The sequence below is a fragment of the Pollicipes pollicipes genome, unplaced genomic scaffold (genome assembly GCF_011947565.3).
Source record: "Pollicipes pollicipes isolate AB1234 unplaced genomic scaffold, Ppol_2.1 Scaffold_1774;HRSCAF=2075_pilon_pilon_pilon, whole genome shotgun sequence".
Taxonomy (NCBI): Eukaryota; Metazoa; Arthropoda; class Thecostraca; order Pollicipedomorpha; family Pollicipedidae; genus Pollicipes; species Pollicipes pollicipes.
This window is the reverse complement of record NW_023595992.1, coordinates 1-16,599: the sequence shown is the minus strand read 5'-3', so window position 1 is coordinate 16,599 and position 16,599 is coordinate 1. Positions and strand designations below refer to the sequence as shown.

Sequence of the window (16,599 nt, the reverse complement as noted above, 5' to 3'; positions counted from 1 at the left end):
TAAAACCAGCCGAGGTTTTTTCATCTTTTGTTTGGCTCCACTGAAGTCTTCAGCAAAACGAACCATTCGTCATAATATAGATGCAGTTAATCACGCTATTCTGGAATGGTTCGTGGGAGGAAGACAAGATCAGTGTTACGGGAGACGGGTGCCTTGGGTTCCTGTGTTTTGAGACGATGTACCAGGTTAACCTGTGCGTGTTGTATGCCTTACAAGTATTTGCGCCACTTTTTTGGAGCAGTATCGGAGCTACATCGGACAGTATCGGAGCAGTATCGAAGCAATTTCGGACGGTGGCTTAGCAGCATCGGAGCTACATCGGACAGTGTCTGAGCAGTATCGAAGCAGTACGAGTACACGAATGTCACCTGATTGCCCTTAATCAGATTGCTAATGGTATGTTTTTTTTTTTCTCAAAACACCGTGTGTTTTGGGAACACCGCTAGCAATCAGGCGTGGTTTGACCCGCCACATGTATCATTGATGCCTAGGGTATGACTTGGTAATCCCCTATCAAACTCCTGTCGCTGTTAGTTGGTGGCTTCTTTCACGGACTTTTAGCGCGCACATACACATGAACTCACTTAAACACTTACACACACTGTACACTGTTGACGTTTCTATTTGAGGCGGTTTTCGAGGCAGTCTTCGGACCACTCGTCTGGGATCGGAATGCCCACCATGGCACGGACGCACGTGGCGGGCCTATCCCGATCTATCAGGCATAGCAGTCATAGGTGGTCCAGAGCAAGGTCATGCCATCGGATAGATCACAGAACCGAAAAGGTCTGTTTAAAGGCGTGTGATTTCCGCGAGCCCGCCGCCGCGGGTTTGGCAGGCACATCGCAGCCTCTTCGCCAGGGTGGCAGTTCTCCAGCTACTGCCATCTCACCCATCATATATAGCTTCACCTGTCACCTACAATAGGATGGGAGCTGGTCGAAAAAAACTGCTGGAAGTCAGGCTTGTAGCCCAAAGTCTCTCGTCATCTATGGCAACCACATTACTCAAGATGGTCAAAACAACACCAAGAAAACGCCCTGCACGGCGTGGCACAAATGAGGCGGTGACGTATGTGAAAGACGTCGGGATCATGTGGATGCAGCCTAAAATTAAGTCTGTGACGCCGGCGGCTTCAACAGCCGATATCAGTGGACTTTACCAAGACGCCGAGATATTCCCCAGAAGAGGCGAAGGCTGGGCTGGCGCGCCAGAGCGCTTGACCTGCCGCACATTGCATGGATCAACGGTCACCTTTGCCGACACCATGGGCTGTTTCGTTTTCCGTCAGAACCTGCAGTCTCATGTCGCCTCTACGTCGCGTATCCCAGGTTTGTGAAGTTTCGACCAGTTTATTTCAAATCTAAGTTTACAATTCTGCTTCTTCGGCGGTGACTGAATGGAGATGCAGTCGCGATGACTTCAATGTTGTAGAGAAAATTTGCCTCATGAAACAGCTTGCACCAATGGAACTCGATGCTCGCTGTCACGTGAATATCTAACGATTGATATGACACAACAAATAAAGAGTTGTGTTTCGTGTTCCTGGAAACCGTACGAGTGTGCCATCAGTGGAGATAACAAAGTGATTGCAAAGAGATTAGCGTTTGGAAAGTGGAACAGCCAGGGTCGGTCGGGCCGGATCTAGCCTCTAAACTAGAAGATTAAACCATGGCTCCAACGAGACTTGCCCGACCTCCGGGCTTGCTTGTAATTAACTTGTGCAGGTTACGATAGCGGGCAGTCAACGTCTCACAAGGTTCCTGATTAAGCTATGGATGCTAGATTCATGGCACCCGAAATATTTGTATAGCTTTACATCAGTGAGTTCACCCAATTCCCACGCTGTCACTAATTTGTATTTTATACAAAAGCTCCCGGTTTGTAGTGTGAATGTTTTTACGTTTATGGCTATCTTCCACTCTTGATGGTTATAATTCGGTTGTAAATAACTGTGATTAAAGTATACGCAACTTGTTTTTTAGTTATACATCTTTGTGAGAAAAACACCGGACACAAAGCACAGAATGGACAGAGCTTTCCTAAAACGTCGTCCAGTTGTGAACCTATGTTATTATACGCAGTTCTCCATCCCCAAAATTCGTCCAGTGGTGAACCTATGTTATTATACGCAGTTCTCCATCCCAAGATTCGAAAGGTCACGATTCCATACCACATCCGCAAAATTCGAAAGGTCACGATTCCATGCCACATCCCTAAAATTCGAAAGGTCACGATTACATGCCATACGCACTGTCTTTTTTAGAAAACTATGGTGGACCCGAATAAAACGTGCCTCTGTAGCACTGCATACAGATCCAACAGTCGGACGTAATTTTCTTGTCACATGGATTCAGCCCTAGCTGTTTTGGACGCCATAACAATCATACGCCTTATCTCATATCCCAGCTCTACCGCCTATTTCTTCCGCTGAGCTATGAGACCAACTCAGCTGAGCTGAGCTATGAGATGAGCTGAGCTGAACTGAACTACTCAGATCCCATATCCCGACAACCTTTTTGTTGGTCAGTAACGAGGCCCGACAAGCCCTTTGTCCTCGTTCCCTCCTGCCGTCTCCTCGTCCCTCCTGTTGTCTCGGTGTCTGCTGGTCCCGCCGATCGTCCCCGTCCTCGTCCTCATCCTGTGCCCTCCGCTCCTGGTCCCGCCGATCGTCCCCGTCCTCGTCCTCATCCTGTGCTCTCCTCTCCTGGTCCCGCCGATCGTCCCCGTCCTCGTCCTCATCCTGTGCTCTCCTCTCCTGGTCCCGCCGATCGTCCCCGTCCTCGTCCTCATCCTGTGCTTTCCTCTCCTGGTCCCGCCGATTGTCCCCGTCCTCGTCCTCATCCTCTGCTCTCCTCTCCTGGTCCTGCCGGTGGTCTGCCGGCCATGCCGGTCGTGCGAGGGCGCGCGTCTCTGGGTGCGGGCCGGTGCGGCCAAAGTCGGGCGACCTGCCGGGGCCGGGCGGTTCTGGGCGGCTGACTGTCGGCTGTTCGCAGGGCCTTCCATGAGTCCACCTGCCGGGGCCGGGCGGCTCTGGGCGGCTGACTGTCGGCTGTTCGCAGGGCCTTCCATGGGTCGATCTGCCGGGGCCGGGCGGCTCTGGGCGGCTGACTGTCGGCTGTTCGCAGGGCCTTCCATGACCGAGAGCACGGAGATAACGTCGCTCTGCTCTTACACAGAGTACGAGGTGGACACCGTCGACTCCACGTGCAGGTCAGTGGTCCGTCGGAGCGCTCTCACCGTGCACTTGTCCCACTGATCGCAGGACATGCTCAGGCATCTTTAAAATGTGCTGCTTTTGTGACTTCGTTATGTTTTTTTTTTTTAGTTCTTAGCCAATATTGCGTTGTGTCCTCATGATCAGCGGTCCTGCTTTTTTGCATTGTCTTCTAATCAGTGCAGTCTGGAACTAAAATATGGTGTGCCACATGGTAAATACTGGCTTTTAAGCCTTAGGCGTGTCAGTTAGTCTGTATATATATATATATATATATATATATATATATATGCATGCATCTCTGTGTGTATATGTGCGTGGGTGGGTGTAAGTATGGGTGTAAGTATTCATTTGCGTATGCGTGTGCATGCGCGCCTGATCATGCGCGTGCATGCGCGTGTGTGTGTACAACATTTTTTGTGGAGCTTATTACTGGGTGTCGAGCTGGGTCGAACGAAGTGCAACGCTCCGTGAGCACGGTCGCAATCTCTGACACTGATTGAAGTGGGAGCTAATATGTTGACTGTGAACCTTGGACCCTCGCGACCACGTTATTAGTACTCCACAGCGCAAAGTCTCTGAATTAGGTGAATTGAAATTCCAGAAGAAACATAAATTGCACCTGTTTTTGTGGCTCCCTTCTGTTTGCTTGTTCCGATTTTGTTCAAACACTATCGATTATCACTCTGATGCGGGTGGTACGGGTTCAGTGCAATGCCCGATTTAATGGAAATGTTTTCAACGCCGGCTCAGCATTTGTCTGCCAGTTTTGACAAGTGCTATTGGAATATGGGCGCAGTTTTTGGTAAAATATTTTGCACAAACAACACGACCCTGTACAGTCATAACCTTTGACCAACAACTTATGTGTTAAGAGTTATGTGTTATTCGGTAGAGAACCGTCAGTTTCACACGAACTTTTGCCATCAATTTCAAAGACGTTTGAACTCGTTTAATCCCATCGGTAAAAATGCACGTCTGGGGGACAATCAATCAACAGAAACCGTCAGCAAAAATGACAAGCTTAGTGCTTAGTGCTTGTCAGCGTTTAGGATCATGTTCACTCCGCAACCTTCTGAAACGGGTATGAAGAGTTATTTTGTGTGCAGACTATTATTTCAACATTCATTCGGACTCCACATCCACCGTCCTCAGTCACCAGTGAGGCGACTTAAGACGTCTTCTGGAACTTTATTGCCAGTGCTCAACACTCCGCTCTGCCTGAGAGGCGAAGTCTTGAACCGTTCGCAAGATCTGAATCATATGGGCTCGGATGCAGAGGAAAACAGGAGACAAGTTGTCAGTGGTTAAGGTATTTGATTTTTGTGCCTATAACTTTGTATGGCCATAAAAGTCGAGAAGACCTCAATGGCCGCCGGCCGTAATTTATGACTCATGGCGAGGCCGCTGGTGTTTGCCGTCATGCGTCTTATGCTTAGCCATTCCGATTATCAGCCTATATCGCTGGCGTTCTCTGCTCTTGTTGCCCCCTCCCCCCCCCCCCCCCCCCCAGACGAGGAAGTACGTCATGTGGCTGTGGGTGCCCCGGCACCCATAAATTTGGAACGGGCACCCACAGGACGACGGATACACCCACAACGTAAAGTACGACGAGTGAAGTTATCACCTGACTTATTTTCGTTGAAGACTCATCAAATATTTTCGAAGGAGTGGAAGGGGGGCGGGAAAGAAGCAAATATACCCAAATACCCTTCGTGTCATAGGTACACCAAACTGGCCTGCCCGCTCGCCTATCCGGCACGAAGCTTATGTAGGTGTCAGTTGCCTTCATAGTTGGAAAGCCAACCATAGTATAAATAGACAATATCATTGGAACGTTTACGGACACTTTTGGTTCTCCCCACCAAGGACCAAATTTTACACGCGCTTGGGTGGATAGTCGATTGCGACGCTGCTCAGGTGCAGGGTGGGGTGGGGGTTGTTATTAGAATTACGCTAGGCAGTACGTTCCTAAAAAGGCTGATCGAGCTCGGGGCCCATCGGACACCGATGAAGTTAAACAACTTTGAAAAACCTTTGAGGCCAAATTCCGTCGCTCCCACCCGAACGGGTCTTAAGGATTAAAACACTGTGCATTGGAGCACCCATTATCAACTTTAGAAAACGGCATTTGCTGCCAACGTGGCGCTGGCTCCCCCGGCCTCGCCGCCTCGCCGTGGTGGGGAGTGCGTGCTCGGCTGACGCCCCTCCTCGTCGCGGCGGCAGGAAGCGACCGTCGGTACAGCACGCACTGCTGCCGTCGATCGCAGCCTCCACCGACAACCTGGGCGAGCTGGCGGCGCAGGAGCCGATGCGACACCCGCCCGGTCACTTCCAGCGCGACCTGGTGGCCAGCCGGCTCGAGCTCGAGATGGGCAACATCATCGTAGAGAACGTGGACGAGCCCAGGTAAGGCCGCCGGCGGCGCGAGGTGCGGAGGTCAGGGTTCCCGGTGACGCGGCGTCAGCCCAGTGTGCTTCGGTCCGCTGTCGTCGAAGGTTTTGTGCCTTCTTTGATGGTTGTTTTGCCCTTGTGAGACATGTGAGACACAAGTAAAACAGCACAACCGACTGGCTGCCGTTACGTGTGGTTAGCGTTTAAATGATACGTAGCACGCACCACCTAATTGGTTTTGCTCCTGACTGCCGCTACATTATCATTAGGGGCATAATCGCCAGTTGAGATTCCTCTAACACTTGAAATCATGGCTGCGGTCTTTCTCGTTCGTGTGGGCGTTGTAGCATAGCCGTTAGCGACCGGTCATCTTATATGTTGGTGTTCGTGGAACTGGATGAATATCACGTCGTTAGCACTGCTTACTAACACGCGCCCGGATGGGGGTCAAATTGACCCTCCGGAGTTTTTTCCAGAATGATTTCCGAACGGCGCGGCGCAGCCACGCCAAATTTTGCATAGCTGCATACAATTGAATAGCGGATCGTTTGGTAACAAAAATTTAGGTGCACCTTGTAAGGTCGCTAACTATGGCAGGTCAAAGTCAGGCCGTGGTTTCAGCGAAGTCAATTTCTAGGGAACCGTTCAATCTGATGAAACAACGGAGTGTTAGACGAAGCCATGCATCTCTGAGATGCTTTCATAAGCAACACCAATATTGAATGAGCAAACAAATTTGACCTAAGGTCAGATCTGAAGGTCAGACTAAGGTCAAAACTAACCCGTTAAATTGTTCTGGGGCTTGATGTATGGGTGAGTTTCTGGCGCTCATTTCTAATTTATTGATGGCAGGAGCCGCATTATAAATATTCCATGAACTTCTTAAAGGTCATAATAGGTCATTAACCTAAACCAGGTAAAAATTTTATTTTTAGGGACATACTGCCTAGCGTAATCTTTGTCGCTTATTCAAATGCAAAACTCAGGCAGTCATGTATGATATTGGTCACCATAATCTTCGAAAGGTCAAACAAGGTCACTGACCTTAACTGAGCATGTGTCCTTTTGCTTAGAAACAGTTAACTAGGTTCTGGGGGTACTTTGGAGACCAACCTGACATTTGACCTTGTTTGACCTTCTTCGACCCGAAGGTCATGACCTATGAACCTCAAAATTTGACCTAGGTGAGTTTGCGTACAGGTCAATACACCTTGTAAGTTTGGTGTCTTTAGCTCTTCTAGTTCTTGAGATCTCAGAAGGGTCAAGTTGACCCCCACCCGAGCGAAGGGCATCTAGCCGGCCACCTGGGCGTGTGTTAAGCTTGGCTCCCGGTGAATTCCACGCATTTGGCGCTCCGAGTGTATCCATCATACGTTTGATCGTTTAATGGGCCCCATTGGCTGCTACTGTAGGATGAAGCGAGCCAGTTCTTAGAGGCTATTGCCACGTGAGACATGTTCCCATTCCGGGGTAAATGACGCGCAGTCGCAGCACGTAATACACCGCTGTCTGGCATAAACATTATTAAGAACCATGACATCGTGCTTTCAAGGACCACATATTACTACATTGAAATGAAATGTGGATTTCATCCATCTTGCTACGCCTGTGCGAAGTGCGCTGTTGCTTAGCTCAGAATGTGTTAAGCAAAAACCACAGGCACGTAGTGTTTTGACTGTTTTACAGTAAATTTTGTGATTGATCTCTGGCGTGCTAGTGGAACTGATCAAATAAAAGGAAATCCATATCCTGATTTTTAAGTGGCGTTCAGACGTCCTGGTCTATGTCCGTAACGGGAGGCAGGTAATGGCTGCCGTAGCAATAAAGAAGACGTCAAGTGTCAAACAATGGGTCGAGCGACAGCGCCGTACAATTGTTCTTGCCCAAAATGTCGCGGATTTTTCAATGTCAGGCATTTTTATTTCTGTTCCGATCAGTTCCTCATGGGATACCCTAGCGTGGTGTTAAATATGTGATGCTGCCATTATCCTATGCTTTTATTACGTTGGTCACGAATTGAGCGGGTTTGCGTCTTAAAAGTTTGCCGAGAATATCTAATGTAACTTTAAACGCAAGTTTGGGCTCAATCACCGGGGGCGCTTAGCCACCGTTGACTCTACGCGGCCAGTCCATAATGTCGGCAAAGTTTGCCGCTTGGCCCGTGTCCATGTGGTATCCAAAAGCGCGCCGAGCGACTGCCGTGTTCATATGGCACACCACCGGAGGTGACTGATACCAGACTGCGTGCGCACCGCCCACCGCGCGGGGAGCCGCTCCAGGTCAGGGTGCCGGCGCGGCGCGGCGCGGCGCGGCGGCCGGCGGACGGCGGTCGATGGCGTGCCGCCGGCCCAGACGCGCCGCGTCGCGGCCCAGCAGCACACTCATTTCCGGCATCCGGCCGCTATCTGCCGCGTGAGTCGGGCGCCGGAGTTTGAAACTGATCCCAGGCGGACACCTTCCGGCTATGTCGAGTCCGCGTGGCTTTGGGGCGCCGCTCAGCGTGGCTGCGGGGTGTCGCTCAGCGTGGCTGCGAGGCGCTGCTCAGCGTGGCTGCGAGGCGCCGCTCAGCGTGGCTGCGGGGCACCAGAATATGGCCCAAAGCTGTTAGGCCCCTGCTGCGGCCCGGGCTGCAGGTAGTTTGTTTGGCCGCTGTTGTCCCCCCCCCCCCCCCCCACAGCTGACCGTAACCCCTGACTGTCGGTGCACCGGCCGCGGTGCTGGCGCTAGCTGGCGCGCTGCCGTGTGGGGCGGCTATCGGAAATGGCGTTCGCATTTCGAGAGCAGGCAAGGAAATTAAAAGGCGACAAGTAGTTTGAGGGTATATGGGTGCGTGCCGACCAGCACCGACCCCTCTGCTATGGTAAAATAACAGTGCCGCGTGGCTCCACAGTAGCTACATAACAACAGCGTTCCAAGTAATCGGAGTCTTCTTTACCTAGGTAACTACTTTGAATACCTGATGGTACATATCTGGAGAGGATATCCCATGTACCGTGGTGTTGGCTAAGAAGCGTTCGTCGTGAGTTTTCACAGACATTTCAAACAGCCAGCTTTTGTACAGCGTGAGGTGCTGAGAAGATATAGACTCAAAACTCGGGCTCCTGTTACGACAGTGGCACAGAGTTTGACCGTTCAGAGGCTATGGAACATCTCTGTTGACTCAGCAGATCAATCAGGCACACTGCGGGGTCCCCAGCTATTTAATTACCGGGCGGCTGGGGAGATTGAGTTGCTGATGAGTTCGTATTAGTAGCCTGCATCCAGCATATATTCGGATAGGAGCTCCGCATAAACATTAATCCGGAAAGTGACGCTTGATGTCCACCGCTAATGTCCCATCAGTCAACAATGACTGCAGCATCCAGAAATTGACTATCTTCGGTGTATTTAGATAGCTAATGACGACCGTTAAAGCAGCGAGTGACGTACATAACTGCTATGGCCATTAGCAAAGCCTGTGTCTGAGGCAGGCTGCACGAATCCGTCTACGCCCTCTATTAATGCGACCCCTGGATTAATATGCATTACAATGCAAAGCATAAAGCAGGAGCGCTAGCTTATTTCATACATTCACAAAATCGTCTTTAGCTGAAATGAAAAGCATCGGTCAAAATGTACCATGTGCATCACATGAAGTTTAAGCATGCCGTCGCTCATGTTCGTCGTGTACGTGTTCCAGCATCTACACGGTGAAGAACGAGGAGGAGAGCTACGGCGAGGACCATGCGGTTGAGCTCATCCTCAACCAGAGTCACGTGCCGGTGCGCAAGTTCGGGCGCAGCTCACTGGACTGCGTGGTGCACCACGGCCTGCTGTCTGTGCCGGCCACCGACGAGCCGCTGCTGCGACGCCGCAGCGACCCGGGCGTGCGCCAGTACAGCCTGGCCAGCGCCATCTGCGCGCTCAACGCCAGCCTGGCCAACATCATCAACGCCACCTCGTACAGCACCGTCACCAACAACAGCAGCTCCATCTCCAAGTTCATCGAGGACGCGGCGTTCCAGGCGCTGCGCTCGTCCAGTTCGGGCGCCAGCCACCTGGAGGGCGGCGACGTGCGCGGCGGGGAGGAGCCGCCCATCAGCAGCGGCCAGTCCGAGTCAACCACACGCTCGCTCGACTCTCTCAGCGCCGAGTGCGGTGACTCGGACTCGCAGTCGGTGTCGGAGGCGGCGCCGGCCGGCCACGCGTTGCTCGTCAACGGCCATGTGCTGGAGATGCTGCGCGTACGGCGCAGCCAGCTCAGTGTCAAGCCCGTTAGGGAGGCAGGTGAGTGGTGGGGTCCCACGTCAGGGAGGCAAATGGTTGGCATGGTCCCACGTCAGGAAGGCAGGATACTGGTAGGGTGCCACGCCAGGGAGGCGGGAGAGTGGCACAGTGCCACGTCAGGGAGGCAGCCGTTGGCAGGGTCCCACGTCAGGGAGCAGGTGGTTGGCAGGGTCCCACATCAGTGGGTCAGGTGGCTGGTAGAGTCCCACGTCAGGGAGATAGATGTGCGGCGCGGCCTTACGCGTAGTGCTGATGCGTAGCTCTGTCGGACAATGTGGGGATTTGTCTAGATGCGTTTGCAATTGATGCGATTTCTTGGGGATTTGCAGAAGTGTTATGGACAATTTGAGGGTGTCTGGGAGAGTGCGGGAACATCTGGGAGGGTATGGAAATGACAGGCAGTTTTTGAGCATGTTCAAAGCTCTCTGCGCGTAAATGGACTTTCTGCAAATCTCTAAAGATACTTGGATCTTTTTGAGGCTCTCTGGCCTTGCCCAAAGTGTTTCATCTGTCGTTTGTTCCGCGTACATTTTACGTACTGGAGCAACGCGCTGTTCGAGCACGGCAGAAAACTGTCAACACTTGGTTCAGGAAAACACATATTGGAAGGCCAACTGTGTCTCTGATAGGAAAAAAGCATCAAACCCCTTGGCGCGCCTTTGTGAAGCATATCGTGGTAAGAAGAGAGGTTATGTACCTTGGCCTTGGGGAGACGGAAGAAGAGGGCCGTGGGCGATATTGTTTGGAGTTCAGGATAGGTTTGTTGAGCTTTTCTATTTCGATCGTCGTCTGAATTGCTTGGGCTGTTAGCGTTACATTGGTGGAAACTGTGATCATCGAGCCTTTCCTGCGGGTGACCTTTCCCAGTTACATACCCTCAACTTCTATCCATTAGGACTTGCTCAAGTGTTCTCAGGATGTTTGTGTGATGATCATCGGTAAACGCCCAGCTTTATAAATATAACGCTGGTACAGATGTTTAATGAAGAAAGCGGGATCAATGAGAAAAAAAAATTTCAACATAGATGAACACGGCAATTACAAAACATGAAATGTTTTGTACGGACGCTGAACGAGTCGTGGAGTGAGATAGTATGCGCCTACCTCTGACATGTTCGGCACATAACGAGCGATATCGTGCGTTTTAAGGTAGATTGAAGCACATATGCTATACACGCTCCATGCTTGCGTTACAAGGTGTTCGCGGCAGTGTCGCGTGAGTGGAACTAGTCACGCTAATGTGAAACAATACGAGGTTTAGGTGGCAGCTGATGGTCATGCTGTGCATCTCACTGATAACTGGTGTTTTGCTCGTGTTGATTTCGGCTGTTGGCAGTTAAAACGGTTTTCTTTTTTCGCGCATTATTTGGTCTGATATTTCAAGCAACCAAGCACTAATCTTCTTTGTACGCTGCCGTAAACAGCGTGCGCTTGGCAAAAGTGTCTCGTTTTATTAAAAGCTGGCTTTAGCAATTTGGGTGAAGTTCGTACTCTTCGCATGCTTCAAAGGCGCTTGGCTCAACGGCGGCGCGTGTTTTTCCACCTCTCGCGCACGGCTCCGTCTGCGGCGCTGCATAATGCATCTGGTCGACCCGCGTCACGGCCCAACACGAACCAGCGCAGCTTCCTTCGCTGCTACCGCGCTCGGCCGCTCCTCCCCGTGGTTTATGCCGCTGTTGGCACGCCGCAGTGCCGCTGGCGATAAATTCGACTTTGCCCGTCTTACGAAGCCACGAGAATGGCGGGTGGGCGCTGCCTGGGAGGGGGTGCGCGCGGCCTGCTCTCCGTCCCGGCCGCTGCTCCGGCCGCTCGCAGGAGGAGGGGAGGGGGAGGGGCTCTCAGAGCGGTGGCGGAGGTCATCTGGCGGTCCTGGGCCGGCGGCGACGGCAGCACGGCCCACGCCGGTCGTCGAACGCCACCAACGCGCTGTCAGTGGCACGCACTGCGACGGGCTCGTGTGGAAGGATGGGGAGGGGCGGGCGCACTTCCGGGCTCGTGCCGGAGGACAGGGAGGGATGGGCCGACGTCCGGGCTCGTGTGGGAGGACAGGGGGCCGGCCGACGTCCGGAATTGTGTGGGAGGATAGGGAGGGGCGGGCCGACGTCCGGGCTCGTATGGGAGGACAGGGAGGAATAAGCCGGCGTCCGGGCTCGTGTGGGAGGATAGGGAGGGATGAGCCGACGTTCGGGCACGCGTGGGAGGGCAGGGAGGGGCGGGCTGACGTCCGGACTCGTGTGGAAGGACAGGGAGGAAAAATCCAGCGTCCGGACAAGCGGTCTGTCCTCATGACGATTGCACTACCATAGACGGATGGTCTTGTTGGACGAGGCGCATCTTTTGTGCAAGAGATCGGATCAGCCGCCAGCTTTTCAAGTCAATGGTTGGCGTACCAAGGATGAAATCACGACCCGCAAGCAAAGTCAAACTGTCGCCTGCAAACATGAAGAACGGGGGAAACACCGTCCCGTGTGTCATGGACCTCTGCTTATTGCGTTGTCGCTGATGAATACCGCGGAGCCATGCCGCGATGGGTACCCGCAGGGCCCATATTGGAGATGTTTTCAGCAATGTCACAACGCGTAGATGGAAAAGCTAGGGCAAGTATAAATATGCGATAAGAACTAGGTGACGTCAACTTTTCCACGCACATACCTCGAAAGTGTTCTTTGCTGGGCCCGATCCGTGCCGTGTGCAAGGGAGCTGAGTGGCGGCACGCCTTAACAACATCGAGAACAGATCCCAAACTGCGGCCTTCTGGCCAGCGGCGTACCGCCGCGTGCACGCAAACAACGGCCTCGGTGCCTGGAAATACGCTGCTCAGGGGAAGAGAGCTCAGCTGGGCGGGCGCCGGGCCGGGCCGCCGTGGCCGTCATCGATGCCATCGAACGGCGGCGCGGCGGACGCGACGCTGACGCGAAGTGGGCCGCCGCCCGCACTGATTGGGCGGCCAGGCGCCGTCGCCACTTCTGAGAGACTGCCCGCACGGAACCCATCCGGCGGCCGGCGAAAAAGACGTCAGCGCCAGAAATGGGCCGCGAGCACGAGATGAAAACATACTGACTGAAACGGAACGGCCGCCGATGCTAAAGATCTCGAGATGGGATTGTGATGAGAGCAGATGTAGACTGTCTGTAGGCCACAGCGAGCCCGTCTGTGCTTCCCTGGATTGCTACATCGAGGCACCGTGTCTGTTTGCCATTGCATTGACACATTGTTATTTCGTCATGTTCCCGGTCATTGGCGGGCGGAACGTCTGCACGTATAGTCGTAGTTGTGTGTAGAATACGCATTTTGCCGTTGACTTGATGGAGGCGAATGGTTGAACTGTAGCGTCGGACAATAATCTTGCTTGACGAATCATTTTATTCGGGAAACATTTAATGCTGGCAACGTTCCGATCCAAAAATAACGCCAAGTTAGCGAATACCGTGGGCAGCGGCGTTGCCCTTATAGCGCTTTGGCTTATTTGCAGCCAAATGCACGCGAGCATTTCCGGAAGGAAAAACCATCAATTCCATACCCAAACCCAAACCCAAACCCAAACCCAAACCCAAAAAACCCAAACCCAAACCCAAACCCAGACCCAGACCCAAACCCAGACCCAAACCCAGACCCAGACCCAGACCCAGACCCAAACCCAAACCCGAAGCCAAACCCAATCCCAAACCCAGACCCAAACCCAAACCCAAACCCAGATCCAAACCCACACCCAAACCCAAACCCAAACCCAAACCCAAACCCGTACACCACCTTTTTATACCACCATGCCGGTGTCCGTTTGACGTCATCTTGCATCAGTTGTTTATGCATTGAGTTTTAAAACACTCTCCAACATAAAGTCGTCTGTCTTAACATCGAGTCGAAAAGGGTAAGAGGTAAGAGGTGAGATGTGCTTAAAAGGACGCTCGTAGGAGCAATTATCTAGAAACACATGAAAGGCACACATACAAATCGCACACACACCACACACACACACACACACACACGCACACACACATGCATATATATATATATATATATATATATATATATATATATATATATATATATATATATATATATTATGTCAGGTTTAATAATCGTTTTTTGCCAAGCTCATGTTATGCGTCGCATTAAGTGTAGCCTGCGCTCGAGCAGGGCATTTCCAGAAGCTGTATCGTGTCATCAGAGGAGTGAAATCACCTCAATAGTGAATATGTCATCTTGTGACGGCAGTGTTGTGCATTGCATCCGCACCTTCACCCTGAAATGGCGACGGATCCAATAGCTCGGTCGCTTGCGAATAAACTAATACAACATATGTTTACCGTGCACACTCGTATGCAGGTATGTTATTTCTGTATAGTTATTATGTATTGGGCACAATTGCTTTCACCAGAACTGAGCTACGCTCTATCCTGAAAGTGTCGTCAGTTCGTGGCCGTTCTCATCCTTTCAAGCAAGCTGTGCCAACACCTTTGTCATGTTCCAATATGCTAGCACTGCATTTATATATCCTCCAACTCGACGAAAGAGCAGAGTCGCATCCAGCAGCCGCCGTGATTTCCCCTTGGCCTGACGTCATCATGAAATCGTCTGGGCCCGCGAAAACCGTGCCGCCTCCCAGCGACAGTAAGCTGTGACGTCACACCCTTGATTTCGAAGCGATGTCTCCATACCCTCCGCAGTCCCCAGCCACAGGACCGGGAGAAGAGCTTTTTAAGGACGTCGCTCTCTTTTGCGTCTCGAGAGTGGAAACTGATAAGTTCTTCACAAGTCACACCATTGAACACAGCGGATTTTAATCCATTGTCATGCAAACGTTCAGTCAATTTTTGAGGAGGTTCGAGCCCATCGAAAATGCGCAGTTTTTGTCCGCACAATATAATGTCGGGACAATCAGCTCCGCATTATCCCCATTCCTCTCGTTCACCCGTCCCTACATTGCGGCCGTGGATGCATAGCACGGACGGCGTCGGAGCGACCTTTTCGCCACGTCTGACCCCGGTGCTGGGGTCGGAATGTCATCACTTAGTCAACAGCGCACTACCCCTTCCCGAAACTCCGCTATAACAATCCCTCCGAAGGTGGCGGCGCAAACCCCGCCGGCCGGCCGTCCACCACAACTTGGCCGACCTGACATCCGGAGAGCAGCCCGGAATGTCAAGTGACGCTGGCCGACGGGCGGACGTCACGTGCGCCCGAGGCCACCTTATCGGTTATTTAGAGCGGTGGCGAGCGCTGTGGCGTGCTCGGTCCGGGGCCGGCGGGTCCGGGACGCCTCAGCGCCACCTCTCCCCTAATGGTGCGGAGGCCCGCCCGGGGGCCTCCCCGGCCGGCGGGGCGCCGCAGCCGGCCGTCATCAGCTGATACAGGCCAGAGGACGACCCCACCCTGGTCCCCGCCCCTCGCGGCGCCGGTTTTTGCGGCCGGAGTTAGTCTGATGGCGAGTTGTAGTGGTCGGCGCCTGGCGGTCGATGGGCCGTCGCCGCGGCGCGTGGAGGGCTGGGGTCGACACCGCCAGGGTCGGCCGGACGTCCGCCTTGCGTGCAGTGATCGCGCCGACCCACTTTATTCTCTGGCCTATATCGTAAGTCAAGAGGACTTTGATGTCAGACTGATGGCCGCTTATGATGTCCAAGCTGCCTCCCGGGGCTGGTAAATAACGCTGCAGTGCTGGCTGACAGACTCCATCGGTACTGGACGCGACGCGGGAACGGTTCCTAGTCGGCGGATCAATACCTTCCTCGCCGCTGTTTGAAACGGTCTCCCTCTCTCCATTGTGACAACCGGTGAATCGGAACGTTCGAGGGAATCCAATTGCGAAGTTTCGGAGGCTACGCACTAACCACACAGGTCCCACGTCCGCACAATAAGCACGCACAGCGAACTTGGCGACGGCACGTGCCCGAGGTGCGGTCCGAAGAGACTGAGCTTGCGTGCCGCCCGCCGACACTGGCCCCGGCACACACACACACACACGCACACACACACACACACACACACACACACACACACACACACACACACACACACACACACACACACACACCACACACACACACACACACACACACACACACCACACACACACACACACACACACACACACACACACACACACACACACACACACACACACACACACACACACACACACACACACACACACACACACACACACACACACACACACACACACACACCACACACACACACACACACACACACACCACACACACACACACACACACACACACACACACACACACACACACACACACACACACACACACACACACACACACACACACACACACACACACACACACACACACACACACAACACACACACACACACACACACACACACACACACACACACACACACACGTGCGCACACACACACACACACACACACACACACGCACGCACGCGCGCGCGCGCGCACGCACACCCACACCCACACCCACACCCACACCCACACCCACACCCACACCCACACCCACACCCACACCCACACCCACACCCACACCCACACCCACACCCACACCCACACCCACACTCACACCCACACCCACACCCACACCCACACCCACACCCACACCCACACCCACACCCACACCCCACACCCACACCCACACCCACACCCACACCCACACCCACACCCACACCCACACCCACACCCAACACCCACACCCACACCCACACCCACACGCCCACTCGCACGCACGCACGCACAG

General features: G+C 53.1%; 1 protein-coding gene across 1 annotated transcript in view; it reads left to right on the top strand.

Moving 5' to 3' along the window:
• LOC119095750 (gamma-aminobutyric acid type B receptor subunit 2) overlaps positions 1–9,877 on the top strand; it is a gene marked incomplete at its 3' end in the record, with an annotated part of 57,583 nt that extends 47,706 nt beyond the window's left edge. The window contains 4 exon segments of the mRNA XM_037218609.1: positions 3,129–3,213; positions 4,419–4,529; positions 5,444–5,626; positions 9,291–9,877. Of these exon segments, the coding sequence (XP_037074504.1) occupies positions 3,129–3,213; positions 4,419–4,529; positions 5,444–5,626; positions 9,291–9,877 (966 nt within the window).
• Between the last annotated feature and the right edge of the window lie 6,722 nt (positions 9,878–16,599).